This window comes from Brachionichthys hirsutus, chromosome 19 (assembly GCF_040956055.1).
Source record: "Brachionichthys hirsutus isolate HB-005 chromosome 19, CSIRO-AGI_Bhir_v1, whole genome shotgun sequence".
In the NCBI taxonomy this organism is placed as follows: Eukaryota; Metazoa; Chordata; class Actinopteri; order Lophiiformes; family Brachionichthyidae; genus Brachionichthys; species Brachionichthys hirsutus.
The window spans coordinates 7503656-7518721 of NC_090915.1; the positions used below are offsets into that span (position 1 = coordinate 7503656).

The 15066-nt window shown below is 43.1% G+C and overlaps 1 protein-coding gene across 1 annotated transcript; it reads left to right on the plus strand.

Moving 5' to 3' along the window:
- The first annotated feature begins 4449 nt into the window (after positions 1-4449).
- On the plus strand, positions 4450-13143 carry gnaz (guanine nucleotide binding protein (G protein), alpha z polypeptide). The gene is made up of 2 exons (XM_068753322.1): positions 4450-5172; positions 12799-13143. The coding sequence occupies exons 1-2, from the start codon at positions 4450-4452 to the stop codon at positions 13141-13143; spliced, it is 1068 nt and encodes a 355-aa protein (XP_068609423.1).
- Positions 13144-15066: the final 1923 nt, after the last annotated feature.

A 15066-nucleotide genomic window follows, 5' to 3' on the forward strand; every position in this document is an offset into this window, starting at 1 on the left:
CCAATGTGTGCTGATTATTATCGGGCTGATTTATCGGCTCTCTGCCTGGATTTCGCCTGCCTTGTGTGCATGTTCCAGCTTACGTGAGCTTTATGGTGTTTGCAGGTGATGCACATGATAAGTCCAATTGTTTATTAACTGTAATGTTCAGTCCCACGTTAATAAAAGATTGAAATTGGAAAACGCAATCGAGGTGAACGTACATGCGCCTTCAGGAGCCGTGCCAGACCTTTGTTGACTGTTTCTGCAGGTGCAAGGGGTGTGTTTGAACAGTCAACTGTGTCATTAATGTTAATTAATTTCTGTTATGCTAATGTATATGTTTCAGCAAAGCGACAAATGTCACCAAAACCTCCATTTAAAGACCAGGGCAAGAGCCTTATTTCTGCTTGTGGTAAAGATCAGTTGCTACTCGCTAGGATACCCCTTATTTTAGTTTTGCATATCAATTTCCAGAATGCCAACAATCACATCCACATTTTAACCCAAGGGGCAAATGAATAGCATACCGAATAGTCGAATTATAAAGCATGCCTTTCTGTTTACCTCCAACGGCTACGGCGTGTCAGAGTCGCTGCCAGCTCGTCAAGAAGTTGCTCTTCAGAGTTCCCTGCAGTAAATATATTTTAGAGCATTTTCTTTCTGTAGCTTCTTCTGAGGTATGTTTTGGTACCGGCTGATTGGTCCCTGGATCAGAAACAACAGTTTGAGGTTGTGAGCTGCAGTGTTCTTTCTGTATGCCTGGTTCACCAACTGTTACGACCGAGATGACCAAAAGCAAACCTTCGCCTTTCGCTTCCTGTTGTAAATTTGTGCTCATTTGATTCTTATTCAAACAAATTGGATTTTTCTCCTTTTGCTGTTCCTCATCTCAAATCCACCGAGGACTCCTCGGCATCATTCGGTCTCACGTTAAGGGCAACACCTGCTTCACGTGTGCTTTAATTTAATCTGCATCAGGCCTCTTCAGCACAGTCGGGAGATTGATTCTGCACCAAATGCATTTAGCACGTGTCCACACAGTAACTGCTGTGAGATACAACTCAAAGGCACTAATTGTGAGTGCATTCAAACTTTCCATTACAGAAAATACATTTTACTTTAAATATAGTGTTTGTCTGAAGCATCGGGTGGACTAAAGTGGTAACAGAAGCCACTTTTCTTTGTAGCATTTTCAAAAATATAGCGGTAAGTTTGAGTTTATTATCACATCGGGACAATGATAGTGTGGGCTTGGAATAAACTCAATGACCTTAATCGCTTCCTACGGATATGTTTACATATTAGGGAGTGATGAGCATGTTTCACGAACCCACTGACTGGAGCCGAGAGGTGGATGCTGAGGTGTCGACGGGATTGATAACACAGGCGGCAGCAGCATTAACGGGGACAGGGAGCGATGGGGAAATTAAATATCCAGCCAATTGGGAGGGTGTGTTAGATGCCCTTTGAAGAGAATGAGGCGTATCGTGAACATTTCGGGAATGCGGTGCAGCTCAAGTTGTCAACCTGAATGACTGTACATAGCCTGCACCATGAAAGTGGAAAGCGTTACACAACAGAAATGTATTCACGTCATTAGTTGCACCGGGGCGGGGGGGCTGCTGATTGACTGTGAGGGAAAAGGCGAGAGGCTCAGTCTCATCTTGGATATCGCATTACTTCACCAGGCATGATCCAGCCAGACTGTGTGGCCCCCATGGTTCTACCTCCACCCCCTCGCTCTTAAAGTGACTGTTATTTGTACCAGAGCCAACGGTGTGAAGCCGCGAGCATCGTTCTAGCACCAGAGAGACGCACACAAGAATTGATTTGTGATTTTGTTGAGTCTGCCGTTTGATGGTTGCATTCAGAGCCATTTGAACTTTAAAGTAAGATATAGAATCTGCTACGGGTAAGAATGCTTCGCCTGTGTTTTTGCTTCATCTATTTGGGTGCAGTGTAATAGCAAGCGGATGATTGTTAATGCAAATGTAATATGATACAATGCTGATTTTGCACATCACCTCCTCAGCCGATATCTAAAGTGGTTTAACTTCAAAAAGTGTGGAAATGCAAGTGCTGCACGTTACTGAGCCGCAAAACTGAAAGGGCATTACACAAAGCCCTAAGGCAGCCGAACCAGTTGACACACAGTCGTGCGTTAACTGGTTTGGCTGGCTATTCCATTTCAAAAGTAGTCTGGTGCTTGGAGCCAGGAAATAATACTCGCCACTCTGGTTGTGTTGTGGCTCTTTGTTAAGACATTGTTCTGCTCTGTTTGTGCTCTTTGTCACTCACCTAGCTCTGTGAAATGATTTATCTCTCTCTCTCTATATATATATATACACACGTGTGTGCATAAATATTTCTGGGAATATTTACTTTGAAATATTGACTCATTGGTTATCCGTTATTAATCATAATAATAATAATAATGCATTGATTCTATATAGCGCTTTTCTAGATACTCAAAGACGCTTTACATTGTATGTGCATTATTCATTCACTCCATACTTGGTAAGATGACAGGAGCAAGGCTGTCAATTTGTGCCATCGGTCCTCCTGACCACCACCGACATTCACTCGCTCACTACATTCACACAGGCAATGTGGGTGAAGTGTCTTGCCTAAGGACACAACGACAGCGCATGTGCCCGAGCAGGGAATCAAACTGCCAACCTCGCAATCATAGGAAGACCCTCTCAACCACCTGCACCACTGTCGCCCCATTAAAAGAAGTATTAAGTTAGGGAAATGGATTTCAAGTAAAAATGAATATATATATATATATATATATATTACACACGAGAGTTTTGCTAACAAAACTAGGCCACTGGATGAATTCACATTTGTTTGTCAGTGTTTTTATCTTAGAATCCCACAGGCATTCTGCGTTCTGTGTTCTCATTTTTACTTGAAATCCATTTCCCTAACTCAATACGTATTTTAATAACGGATAACCAAAGAGTCAATATTTCAAAGTAAATATTCCCAGAAATATTTGTCCTATCTTATGATCATGGGGTGTCATCGATCCATTTTCTAGGAGATGAGAGGATCATCTCGTCTACAGCCACTTGTCCGCTTCGTGGGTCGTGGGAGTTACTGTGGTGTTGTACGCCCCGAATGTGTCGCCAGAGCATCACGGAGCCACGACTTATGCACACACTCATACACTACGGACAATTTGGAGTAATCAATTTATTCGTTTAGTCTCCTGATTGTTGAGTATCTGAAAGCGTTGTGGACAAGAAAGAGGATTCTATTGGTTCCAAAGAAATGCATTTATTATGTTATTCTCGGATCACTTTCCTATTCTGAGCCTGTTTCTACGGTTTGTTTGACGTTGATAATGACTTTATGAGTCAATACATGTGAGCTTGTATTAAATGCGGAGGTGTGGTCGACAAAGATTTACTTTGGCTTGTAGCCTATGGCAGCGCCGGACTGCAGGCGGAGGGCCGGGCTGTGTAACCATGCGGAGCAGAAATGTGAAGAGTCAGAGTACACAGGTTAACATGGAAGTGTGCAGATTGGCAAGCGTGCTTTCCCTGCGATGAGAGTACTGGTGAGTGCATTGTGCAAGTCGAGCATACTTTTGGTTTTAATAGTTCAGTAGACCTGCTGCATTTGCCTCTCTTGGTAGATCGATTTAGCTTGATGTTGCTGCGTGCATCTTGTTGCTCTTTAAAGGCTGCCGTGGCAATTATTAGCATGTGTGCTAATACACTTTAACAATGCGTCTGGTCTGTAAAGCAATAGAAATTCCTTCTGTTGTGACTGGATGGAGAGTGATGATGATGATGATGGCTCTTATTTTTTGTCTTGAACCTGATATTCATGTCTCTCCTATCTTATGTGTTCGCAGACTTTCCAGTTGTCGGGAAAGTATAACGCCACCGAAGACGAGGGAAAGACTTTATCGCAAAGATCAAGCTAAATATCTGAACTGAGGTGGATGGTTGCAGAAGCCGGACAAGTTCGAGGCATCATAAGAGCCATGTGGGAGAAGAGTGAGGGATTTTTGCTACTTGCACACATCGAGCCCAAACACTTTCTCTACTGACATCTATTCCCAAGCCTTCCTCCGAAGCGTCTCCTCGGGGGGGCTCCCCTACTATGAACCCCGGCTCCTGTGGCTTCAGCTGGCAGTCCAAACTCCGTGCTGTGTGGGGTTCCCACAAGTCTGGGCTCTACCCACACACGACTCGCAGGCTGCTCTGAAGAGAAGAGAATGAAATTCTCCCGAGTCGCTCCTCTGTTCGGTGGCTCTCCTGTCTATTACTAAACTGATAAGTTGGGAAGTTTTCCCTTCCTCTTCCCCAGCAAGCCTTGTTGGAAACGCTCTTCGACCCCCCCCCCCCCCTCCCCCCAGCGTCTCCTTCTTGGACACCCTCTTCATTTTAATTTGCTTTCCCATCAAGCAGCAGCACGAGTTCCTTTGCGCTCACCACGTGGTGGAGGACCATGGGATGCCGCCAGAGCTCGGAGGAGAAGGAAGCCGCGCGGCGCTCTCGACGAATCGACCGCCACTTGCGGTCGGAGAGTCAGCGGCAGCGGCGTGAGATCAAGCTGTTGTTATTGGGCACCAGCAACTCGGGCAAGAGCACCATAGTCAAACAGATGAAGATCATCCACAGTGGAGGCTTCAATTTGGAAGCCTGCAAGGAGTACAAGCCCCTCATCCTATACAATGCCATTGACTCGCTCACCCGAATCATCCGCGCCCTCACGACTCTCAAGATTGACTTTCACAATGCGGATCGAGCCTACGATGCTGTGCAGCTCTTCGCCCTCACAGGGCCAGCTGAGAGCAAGGGGGAGATCACTCCGGAGTTGCTGGGGGTCATGAAGCGTCTGTGGGCCGACTCAGGGGTGCAGGAGTGCTTCCAAAGATCTAACGAGTACCACTTGGAGGACAACACTGCCTACTACCTGAATGACCTGGACCGCATCTCTGCAGTTGAGTATATCCCGACTGTGGAGGACATCCTGCGGTCGCGCGACATGACCACTGGAATAGTGGAGAACAAATTCACCTTCAAAGAGCTCACCTTCAAGATGGTGGACGTGGGTGGACAGCGTTCGGAACGAAAGAAGTGGATCCATTGCTTCGAGGGCGTGACTGCAATCATTTTCTGTGTCGAGCTAAGTGGCTATGACCTCAAGCTCTATGAGGACAACCAGACGGTAAGAAAAAACTGGTTGTAAATGCTTTCTTCAGGCGCTTGCATGAATGATTTGATTCCACAACGCACGGCAACACAGCGGGATCCAAGTGTAGCCGTAGTTTGGCGCAGAAGTCGACCCCCATTAAAATACATTATGCAAAGATTCTCATTGTTTTATACCATTAGTGAGGTTAAATTCTTCCCTATCACAAGTTTACATAATTAATTTAAAGTCTGAGCTATAACTTCCCTGATGATCTGAGTTGGTGTAATGATTTGGGATTACTAATAACGTTGTCTGTTAGAATCTGTCGACCATCAAACGGAGGTCTGGTGGACGCCACTGCCTCTCACCGTCACGCACTGCAGCCTTGGCATCTGTTCCCACAACGTTTCACAACCGTTCAGTCTGGTGAAACCTGATGACACTGACCTGTGACTCGCATGGCGCTCCATTAGGCAAATCGACCTCTTGTCTGTTCAGTCGCTTTCATGACCCATATTAATACTTTTGACTCGACAGTTAATGCGTGACTTTAATGACAGTCATCGTCTTAACAACCTCGGAGGAGTTCAGATATCCATGCTGCCCAGCTGCCAGTGTGAACCAAAGACGCGTCTCAAATGAGGGGTTTAACAGTCAATATTCATCCGTGCATGCAAATGGAACACAAGATGGATCCTGTCTTTCCCTCTCTGTATAACCAGATGTAGATTTGACAGAGTTGTTCAGCAAGTCACATGGATAGATCGAGTACTTCAAGTTTGCCTTTGATTATTTACATTTTGAAGATTCATTATGTCATTCGACCGCTCACCGCTTCATTATGTAAAATGGGGAAACAGCCTGGCATAAATCACACCAGTTTTTGATGCCAGTTAAACTTCCATGCAGAATATTTGGCAGACGTTGGGATGAACACATCTACAGGTATGTAGCAGAGGTCAGAGGTCACATGGATGGCCTTCCCGATTGGACAGATGATGCTACCTGATTTGTAGCATTGTCAAAAAAAAAAAAAAAAGCAAAATAAATATTTTTTTCTACAGTTAATCAGAACTGAGACTGCTAATTTGATTTCTTGGACAATGGACAGATCAACATTATAAATACTGTGACCGACATCAATTCTTCTTCGGCTCAAGAGTGACAATTGTTTCTTATCGGTTTCCTAGTCATGGTATTTAAACAGTTTGCTATCCACAGCATGCCGTGTTCTTATCAGAGCGTTTTTAGAATAGCTACTGCTTGTTTAACTGCCTTTTTTGATAATGGAAGGTCAACAATAGATATGACTCTACTGTTTCAGTCTAGACCGACCAGCGACCATTTATTTCTTTACAGGCGCCTTTTTTTTTTTTGCCTAAAGAAATTCCTGTGTCTATATTCACCTTGATATCTTTCTAGAGTCTCTGCAAAATTCAAAAGACTAAGAAACGGCCTGATAACTCTCGAGTTACCCGGATAAAGCGACATCCATGCCGATCCAGGTTGGAACATGAATTTTCCAGGTTAAAAATAAAGTCTGAGGAGAAAAATGCTGAATGGTGTTAATTGGGTTCACAGAATGAAGCGTGAGGCGGTACCTGTGAGAATTGAAATATTGTGAAGATGTACTGGAAAACCAAATTATTGTTCTAACATGTGAGGAAGACAAAATAAACGAATGTTACATAACAGAGAAATACATTCTGAAATAAGAGCCTGAAGCTGCAGAGTCTACTGGGAGAGATTTCATGTTTCATCACATGGTCCTGAGGTTAAATTCTCTTTAAACACACCGACAGAAATTCTCCAGTCAATTGACTTGTGATTTAGAAATGCAAACATTAATGTGATCTGTTATTCAAGTGATCAGACTCTGACATGATATGTTATCTGACTGAAGGGAAATTAAACTGAAACTGAGTGAACTACTCAGACATATTCACCCTCTGGCACATTTTAGTGAATAATATGGATGATTTGAGATTTATTTGTCTGTATCACCCTTAAAATTCCACCCAACTCATCCATAATCAAAATTTGTCTCACATTTCCTCTTTCCGCACGTCACCATAGATTATGACTGAGTGTATGACGGGTCAGGTGGTGTGAGCCCAGCATATGTTTAAATAATACTACTTACTGCAACTTAATTTCTATGGGATATATTTGATTTCTTTTTACTTTTGTTCCTTCCTCAAACGCTTTGTGAGAGTTTTGAGACTATTTGTCCTTGTATTCTTTAAGCCACTTTGCTTGCGTATCCCAGCATGTGCTCAGTGAGCGGTAGGATGACGTAGGAGGTGAATCCTGGATGTTAATCAGAGCTGGGTCGAAGGGTTGATTTTATTATTGATGCGACCTTTTCACTAATGGAACGCCCCTTCATATTTTGTGTGAAAGATTAAAGGGCAATTGTTGTGAGGCAAAACTATAATGCAAACCACTATAAAGCAGCCATGTCAGCCTCTGCTGCTGCATATCATCAGCTCTCAATGTTTTACTACTTTAAATATTACTTTAATGGTCATTTTTATGGTGTGACATTAATTGAATTACGAATCTACTGTTCATTTTAGAAGCTTTGATGCCAATTGTGTGACCTCCATAAATTTTGGGATAACGAAATTGGTTTAAAATGCAAATGTATGAAATGTCATGCTTAAAATAAATTTAGATTCAACATCACATCGATGGTCATAGCACATAAAGCCAAAATCCAATGATCACAACGCTCATAGCAATAAATATGAGACAAAGCAGACCTTTGTGTTAAATGGGGCCATCGCTTGAGCACAAAGATATGATGATGTGCGACACCATGCAACTCTGATCTGATCTCATGGCTGAGGTGTTGCAGCTGGTTGTCACATAATGAAGGTAACGTACATATTCACAGGATGGCGGACACGCCTCGGCTCAATAGGCAATAGCGCAGGACCACAATAGCTCAAGACAATCTCACAGGCTTTGGAGTTAATTCTAGGCATGGCAGAAAAACCTCCACCTGATTACCTGAGGGCCCGATTGAATCATCAGTGAGCAAGTCAGAGATGTACTGAAAAGACGAGCCGCCGAATGTTTTGAAGGTGAATCCGTATCGTACCGCGATCTAGTGAAGTGATTCAGAGCGGGAGTAGCTTGATGCATGCAAATGGTGTGTCTGATGCATTCTGAATGGACATTCATTATAAAAAACGCCCAGGACATAGCCGTGAAAACATTGACATCCATAATGGATGGATTGTAACAGGATGATGAAGAGCAGAAAAACAAAGAATCAACTGGACTTAAGTTAGGTTGAAGACGTTTCGCCTCTCATCCAATAGGCTTCTCAGTTCTGGAACTCTTCGTGGTTTTACCTGGACCTGGAGGACTGAGAACCTTCAGACATTGTACAGGATCAACAGACAGCAAAAATGCTGAAGCTTTTCTCCCGCAGATAAATGTATGGATTTGAAGCTGTTGTGTTGCTGCACGAGCGAGTTCGCACATCTTGGAGCCCCAAGCTGACAGCAATGCTGAGCAACACTTAACAGTCATATCCTATATGCAGCACACCTGCCATGTGAGAAAGAGGTTCAGAATGAGGTATGCTATAGACTTTATATATATATATAGGCTGCAAACCGATCCAGTGAGAGCTGGAGCGATCCAATCCTGACCTCAAATGCTTCAGGCAGCAATGAGTTACACATTACTAGTAGAATAGAGGCTCTGTGAATTCAGTCAAAGGGAAAAACAACACATCAGGACTGATTATAAAGGCTGAATGGCAGCTTGATATTTATCAAAGAAGTCAACCGTCATAGCAACTGTCAATAAGACGCATTCATAGCCTTGTGTTTGCGTATGTATGATGAGTGGTGATTAATTCCTCCAGAGAACAGTCTGCTCACACACAAAGGTGTTTCTGATGCTTTGAAAATCCTCACTGGAGGGGAAAAATGTGTCTTTTAATAATGATGCCTTGCCGTGTCTCGCGATCGTCTTGGTGATCTTTGGTTTCAAAGCTTCATACGTGACTCGAGTAGAAAACAAACCTCGTCAGATGTGATCTGTACACTTCAATGCACCGGCGTTCATCAGACGGAGTACACTAGAATAATTACAGTACAACATTTACCCATCAACCCATTCCCTGGTGCATTTCCACAGTCCCATCCATGTCTTCATAATGAATTGGTTGCTATGGATACCGTTGCTTAGCAACAGGCCAGGCAAATCCTAATCCTGCGCTGTTGACAGTGAGCTGTGACTAGGGAAGGGAAGATGAGAAGGGACGTGGAGGGTGAGAAGAGAGGAGGGGAAACCAACAGCGGTACTGGAGAGAATAGAAATTCATTGCGACTTTCTGCGGATTTTGTTTCGTGCCGTTTTGCACGCACGAGCCAAGAGTGAGTGACCAAAATGAATTATTTGAGGTGAAAATGAAAAGCATCAACGTGAGGCTAATGGTCACTTAGCTTGCATTAGTCGCACATCAAGGCACTGACTGCATCTCCAGCACCTTTTCTGCTGTTTCAATAATTGTATCATTAATTTCTCACTCAGGAATTAATTACCAATCACATGAAAGACAACTGGAAATTAATTCCTTGTGTTTCATGTTTGTATCAAAGGCTCACATGAATTTTCTCCATCAAGCCACAGCAAAGATGCCATTATGGCCTGATCTGATCTGAATGGTTTTAAGTCGCTTAAGCTAAGACCCCCTTTCGAAGCAGAGAAGCCGGTGTGAGAACGGCGAATTGCTTCAGGGATATTCTCCTTTTGACAACCTAGTTGTTTCAGAGATGAACATGCAAACATGTAATTTAATTTATTCCATTTGAAAGACAGCTTTCCAGTCATTTACAATTTATATAAATATATATATATATATATCCATCTGTCTGTAAGACACCTTGGAAAGACAACAGTGCATTCACAAGACCCCTAAAAACCATTCCCAGTGGTCCCCCATGTGACTACATATACGACACTGCCTGCTAATGCTGCATGCGCAGGTGCAGGACGCTACCTAAAGCTTTTGCTTGCCCAACAAGATGCTAAAGTCATCAAATGTAGGACTTGAGGTCATTTGAGCTGATGATGCAAGGCTAGCCGTGAATAGCTGAGGATGTCTGCTGCAGAGAGCTCAAGACAAACTCTAAGACAAAATGCTGCCCTATAATTATCATTTTAAGAAGCCTATTTGTTGTACATTTTCCAGTTTCGTTTGATCTCAGATGTCATTGAAAAGGGTCTCTGATGGCCGCCGTCCATGTTATACAGTAGTCCCACATCACACTCATATGCATTACAAAAGAACAGTGAAGAGAATGTGACTTCACGCTGTTTGCCAAGGATCTGAAATATAAGGTATCTGATCATCCAGCAGCTGCACAGGTGTTCAGATCTAAAAGTCTGCATCTCACCGTAGCAGAGAAATGAGTAATTACAATAAAACAAAAGCAATACAGCTCATAAAAGAAACCTCAGGCACAGCACAGAGGAAAACATCCCTTCATGTCAGGCAGTGACATTTAAACTAACCCTTAATGAATTAGGAAGGAGTGGCTGCACACCTGAGAGACTTGTATTTGGGGAAACGGCGCTGACACGAGGATGAACCTCCTCATTAATATTTAAGTTTAATTAAGGCCTGCGCTTCTGACAGGAGCTGTCAAGGGGGGAAGGAGTGTGTGTGTGTGTATTTCAAGTGATAGAAGGGGGGTCTGCGTGCCGTAATGCTCCTTGTTGCTCTCTCTCTTTCCTGAAACTAAAAATGCACTGCTTTTAATGGGGGGGGGGGGGTCGGCATTGGCCCTGCAGTCACCAGGTAAAGCGACAAGCGATTTCCTGGCTGCTGTTTAGACACCCTGTCAGACATCATAATGCCTACACAAGAGAATAAAAACTATAATTTACACTGGAAAAAAAATTAATGGGAGGAGAAAATGTTTTCATGCCATTGACAATCTGATCATGTAGTAACGTAATGGTATATGTCATGAATAAAATATGTTCAATAGGCCTACTGGCACCACTCAATATACATAGCACAAAACCAATCAGTGCAACACACAGGAAAAATAAAGTGTTAGACAACAGTAAAATGGCATAGTTGTACCAGACAGGGTTGGGCCTGGTCTTTCAGAGTATCTCATTAGCATAGCATCTTTGATTATTTGTTAGCACCACTCAGTTGACGATGGTCTCGCAACTTCTTAGAAAGCACTCCATTTATCATTTGTGCCGCTTTGTGGGTCATGGGTTGCTAGAGCCTATCCCTGCTTGCTTTGGGCGTGAGGCGGGGTACACCTCGGACCTGTCGCCATCACAGGGCCACACAGACAACCATTCGCACACATGCACGCACACACACACTCATACACTATGGACTATTCACCTAAGCTGCCTGTTTTTGGTGGTGGGAAGAACCCGGAGAAAACCGATGTGGACACGAGGAGAACAGATGGGATTCAAACCCGGAACCTTCTTGCCGTGAGGCGACCGCGCCAACCACTGTGCCACCATGCTGCCCTTGAACCAACTAGTCCGGGACAAAACGTGTTTCTATACTTTTTATTTCAGCATCCAGCAGCTAGTTTGCAGCTTTTGTCGGTCTCGGACATTGATAATTGCGTCTTTCAACTTTCAACACTTTATCTTCTGCCATGTATAAAATCAATTTGCACACATAATGTTTATGATGTGTGCATCATGAAATGCAGTAATCAGGAATTTGGACTACGATATTTGAATAATTTGCTATTTTCCCTCAATATTTGCCCTCTGTTATTTTTTCATGCCATTCAGATCTTGTGATTTGCTCAGAGCATCTTATTATTTCTGGAACCGTTTTAAACAACAATCTTCCATTTGATGCCCCCCCGTCACAAGATGCTGGCCAGTGTCCACGCTGCCAGCAAAGAACAGATCAACTCTTCTTTCGTTTATGTTGTGTCATCGGTCACATGAGCGAACATGCTGATACACACGTGTACAAAAACACATACTTAGGTATTTCTCTTCTGCACACGTCATTGAGCGTATAAAATGCTATTGGAAATAATGGAGTTTGGTAGAATCAAACCCTTTGATCCACAGTGACACCAGTCATCTGTCACATTGGTCATGTTTTATCTCATGACTCACCAATCAGTGAGCTGGATAAAGTATGCAATAAGTGTGGAAGGAATAAACATGTTCCACCTAATGTGGTCCGATGTGTTAAACATGATAATGTCACAGCACGTACGATGCATTTGTCCTTCAAAAGAGGAAACCGTGGCTTCGACGAAGTCCCTTCTATCTGATTTTTCACTCGACTGAGATCACCGTTGATCATTAGATCATGAGAATGAGAGAATGTGAGACTTCAAATAGAGGTCTTCCTCTCAGGTCCCAGGTCTCTGTTGTCATAACAGAGAAGTCATACCTTTGGCTGACGTGAACACGTGATGGAGGATTCTAGATCTCCTCTGCTTGTGGTCCAACCCTGTCTCCTGTTTTATGGTGTTCATTATGTTCTTTAAAAAAAAAAAAAAAAAACGTACCAGAAATCTTTCCAAAAAGAGAAATATTGCAGCATTGATGTGGATAGTTATGCTAGCTGCAACATAATTTCCTCAAAGTCTGACCGCCTTGCTTTTGCCCCCTTTCTCCACGCAGAGCCGCATGGCGGAGAGCTTGCGCCTTTTTGACTCCATCTGCAACAACAACTGGTTCACCAACACGTCGCTCATTCTCTTCCTCAACAAGAAGGACCTGTTGGCCGAGAAGATCAAGCGAATCCCTCTGACAGTGTGCTTCCCCGACTACAAAGGGCAGAACACCTACGAGGAGGCGGCCGTCTATGTGCAACGGCAGTTTGAGGACCTCAACCGCAACAAGGAGACCAAGGAGATATATTCGCACTTCACCTGTGCTACTGACACCAGCAACATCCAGTTTGTGTTCGACGCCGTCACGGACGTGATCATCCAGAACAATCTAAAGTACATCGGACTGTGCTAGGACCTGAGTCCGGGTGCGTGGATGAGGGAGGGGGAGGGGGAGGGCGGAGGTTGAAGCAGTTGGACCGCCATTAGACTGGATAAACTGTGGGCGTGTCGGTCGGCCTGGCGGGTTAATCTCTTTGAAGCGGTGCACCAGAGAACTGCAAATGAAATGAGGCGTGAGATGGTGGGAGACGGACGATGCTGAAGATTCAAGCGTTTCCGCTGAAACAGCAGAGCTGATAGACCAGGGTTGAGGGTTGAGCACTGAATATGAGTATACAAACACACACACCTTCATGTTTGCTCGCTCACGCGATCAACAGTCAAGCATTTGTCTGATGAAGCAACACTGGAAAACCCCTTAGCGACCTGGCTGCTACACCTGAAGGTAGCAGATCTGCCCTGCTGGGTCTGGGATTGTCATTTTATTTTATTTGCCAGAGTACATTTACAGCCGCTTCACAACAAGAGTTTTGACAGAATCAATGTCCTCTCTCTGGTTGTCACCCAAACAATGGTAACCAGTGAGCGCACCTGATGAGGTGTGTGGGAGGGGGAGGAGCTTGTATTTCTGAGGTAAAAAAAACAAAAAAACAGGGAACTGCCACAGTGTAAAGTTGAAGTGAATTATGTTTTCTACACACACTCTCTGTTTTGCCCCTTGTCTGACTCCACTGTCGTTCTTACCCCTTCTTTATTTTATCCTTTTTTTTGTGCTTTAAAAGAAAACTGTCTCTTGCGACCTGCCTTTTATAGCAGAACACTGACTTGTTATACCGGGAGATCGTTACCCTCCACAGAGTCAAAAGTATTCTTTGATTATTCCGGTTTCCAGCAAGAGACGACAAAAACAGTGCCAAGATCAATTTGTAAATAAACTTGATCCAATCTGTGATGATCGGTTTTTGTTTTTGTTTTTATGGACAAATATGTTAAAACATGCATGATTTTGTTACTTTGGGATACTAATATATTTAATTTGGAATTATGTTCCTCTTTTCTTAGGTTCAAATAATATATTCCCCCCAAAAATATATATAAATAAATATCTAAAAGTCAAACACTGTGTATGATTGTACAGTTGTCAGAGAGGAATCTATTGAAGAGCTATATCATTATAATAAAGGTTGTTATAATGATTGATGTTTATGATGATGATGAAGACAGAAATCTCAAAAAATGGCATGAGAAGAAAAGTGGATGAAAGGAGAACGGTCAAAAAAAGAAAAAGAAAATGGAGTCGCAAACTTTGCAAGTGCAATCTTCCTGCCTTTATCGATGTGGAAATTGTCAAACAGCCAGTCAGGATGATGTGTAAATATACTGTAAGGTACACTCTTTGTTCAAACAAAATGAAAATAAAGGTTGGGTTGGGATGCTGGAAGTAAGATAAAAGGAGAGCGTGGGAAAGAGAAGGAGGAAATCCCCCATTCCACTCCTCCTCCTTACCCTTTCTTTTCGATTCAGAGGGTGATGTGCAACAACTCAGTTAAGGGCTTCAGGCTTGACTTTACAGGATGTCCACCTCAACAAAAGACAACAGTATAAAAAGGACAATAACAATAAATAAAACAACTTATGCAAATGTCCACAGTGTAGTAAATGTCTTTCTGGGTGCTGGTTGTGTCTGAAGTGTTCATTATGCTTGGAGTGACTGCCCTGTATGGCAACAGTCTTTACAAAATGTTGATGTCTCAGATATATGTACGCAAATATAAACATTTTTGACCACATGTTGTGCTCATGTGATGTTGCTAAGCATCTGAACAGAAATTAACACAAATATCAATAGTAAATAAAACAAATACACAAAAAAGCTCCATTATTTGGCCAAAATCGCAATTCCATTTAAAGGAATTAGCTCAGAAACATTATCAGGTGCAGAAATAATCCAAAAAGATTGTGCAATCTAGAGTACAACATGGACAACACGCTATAT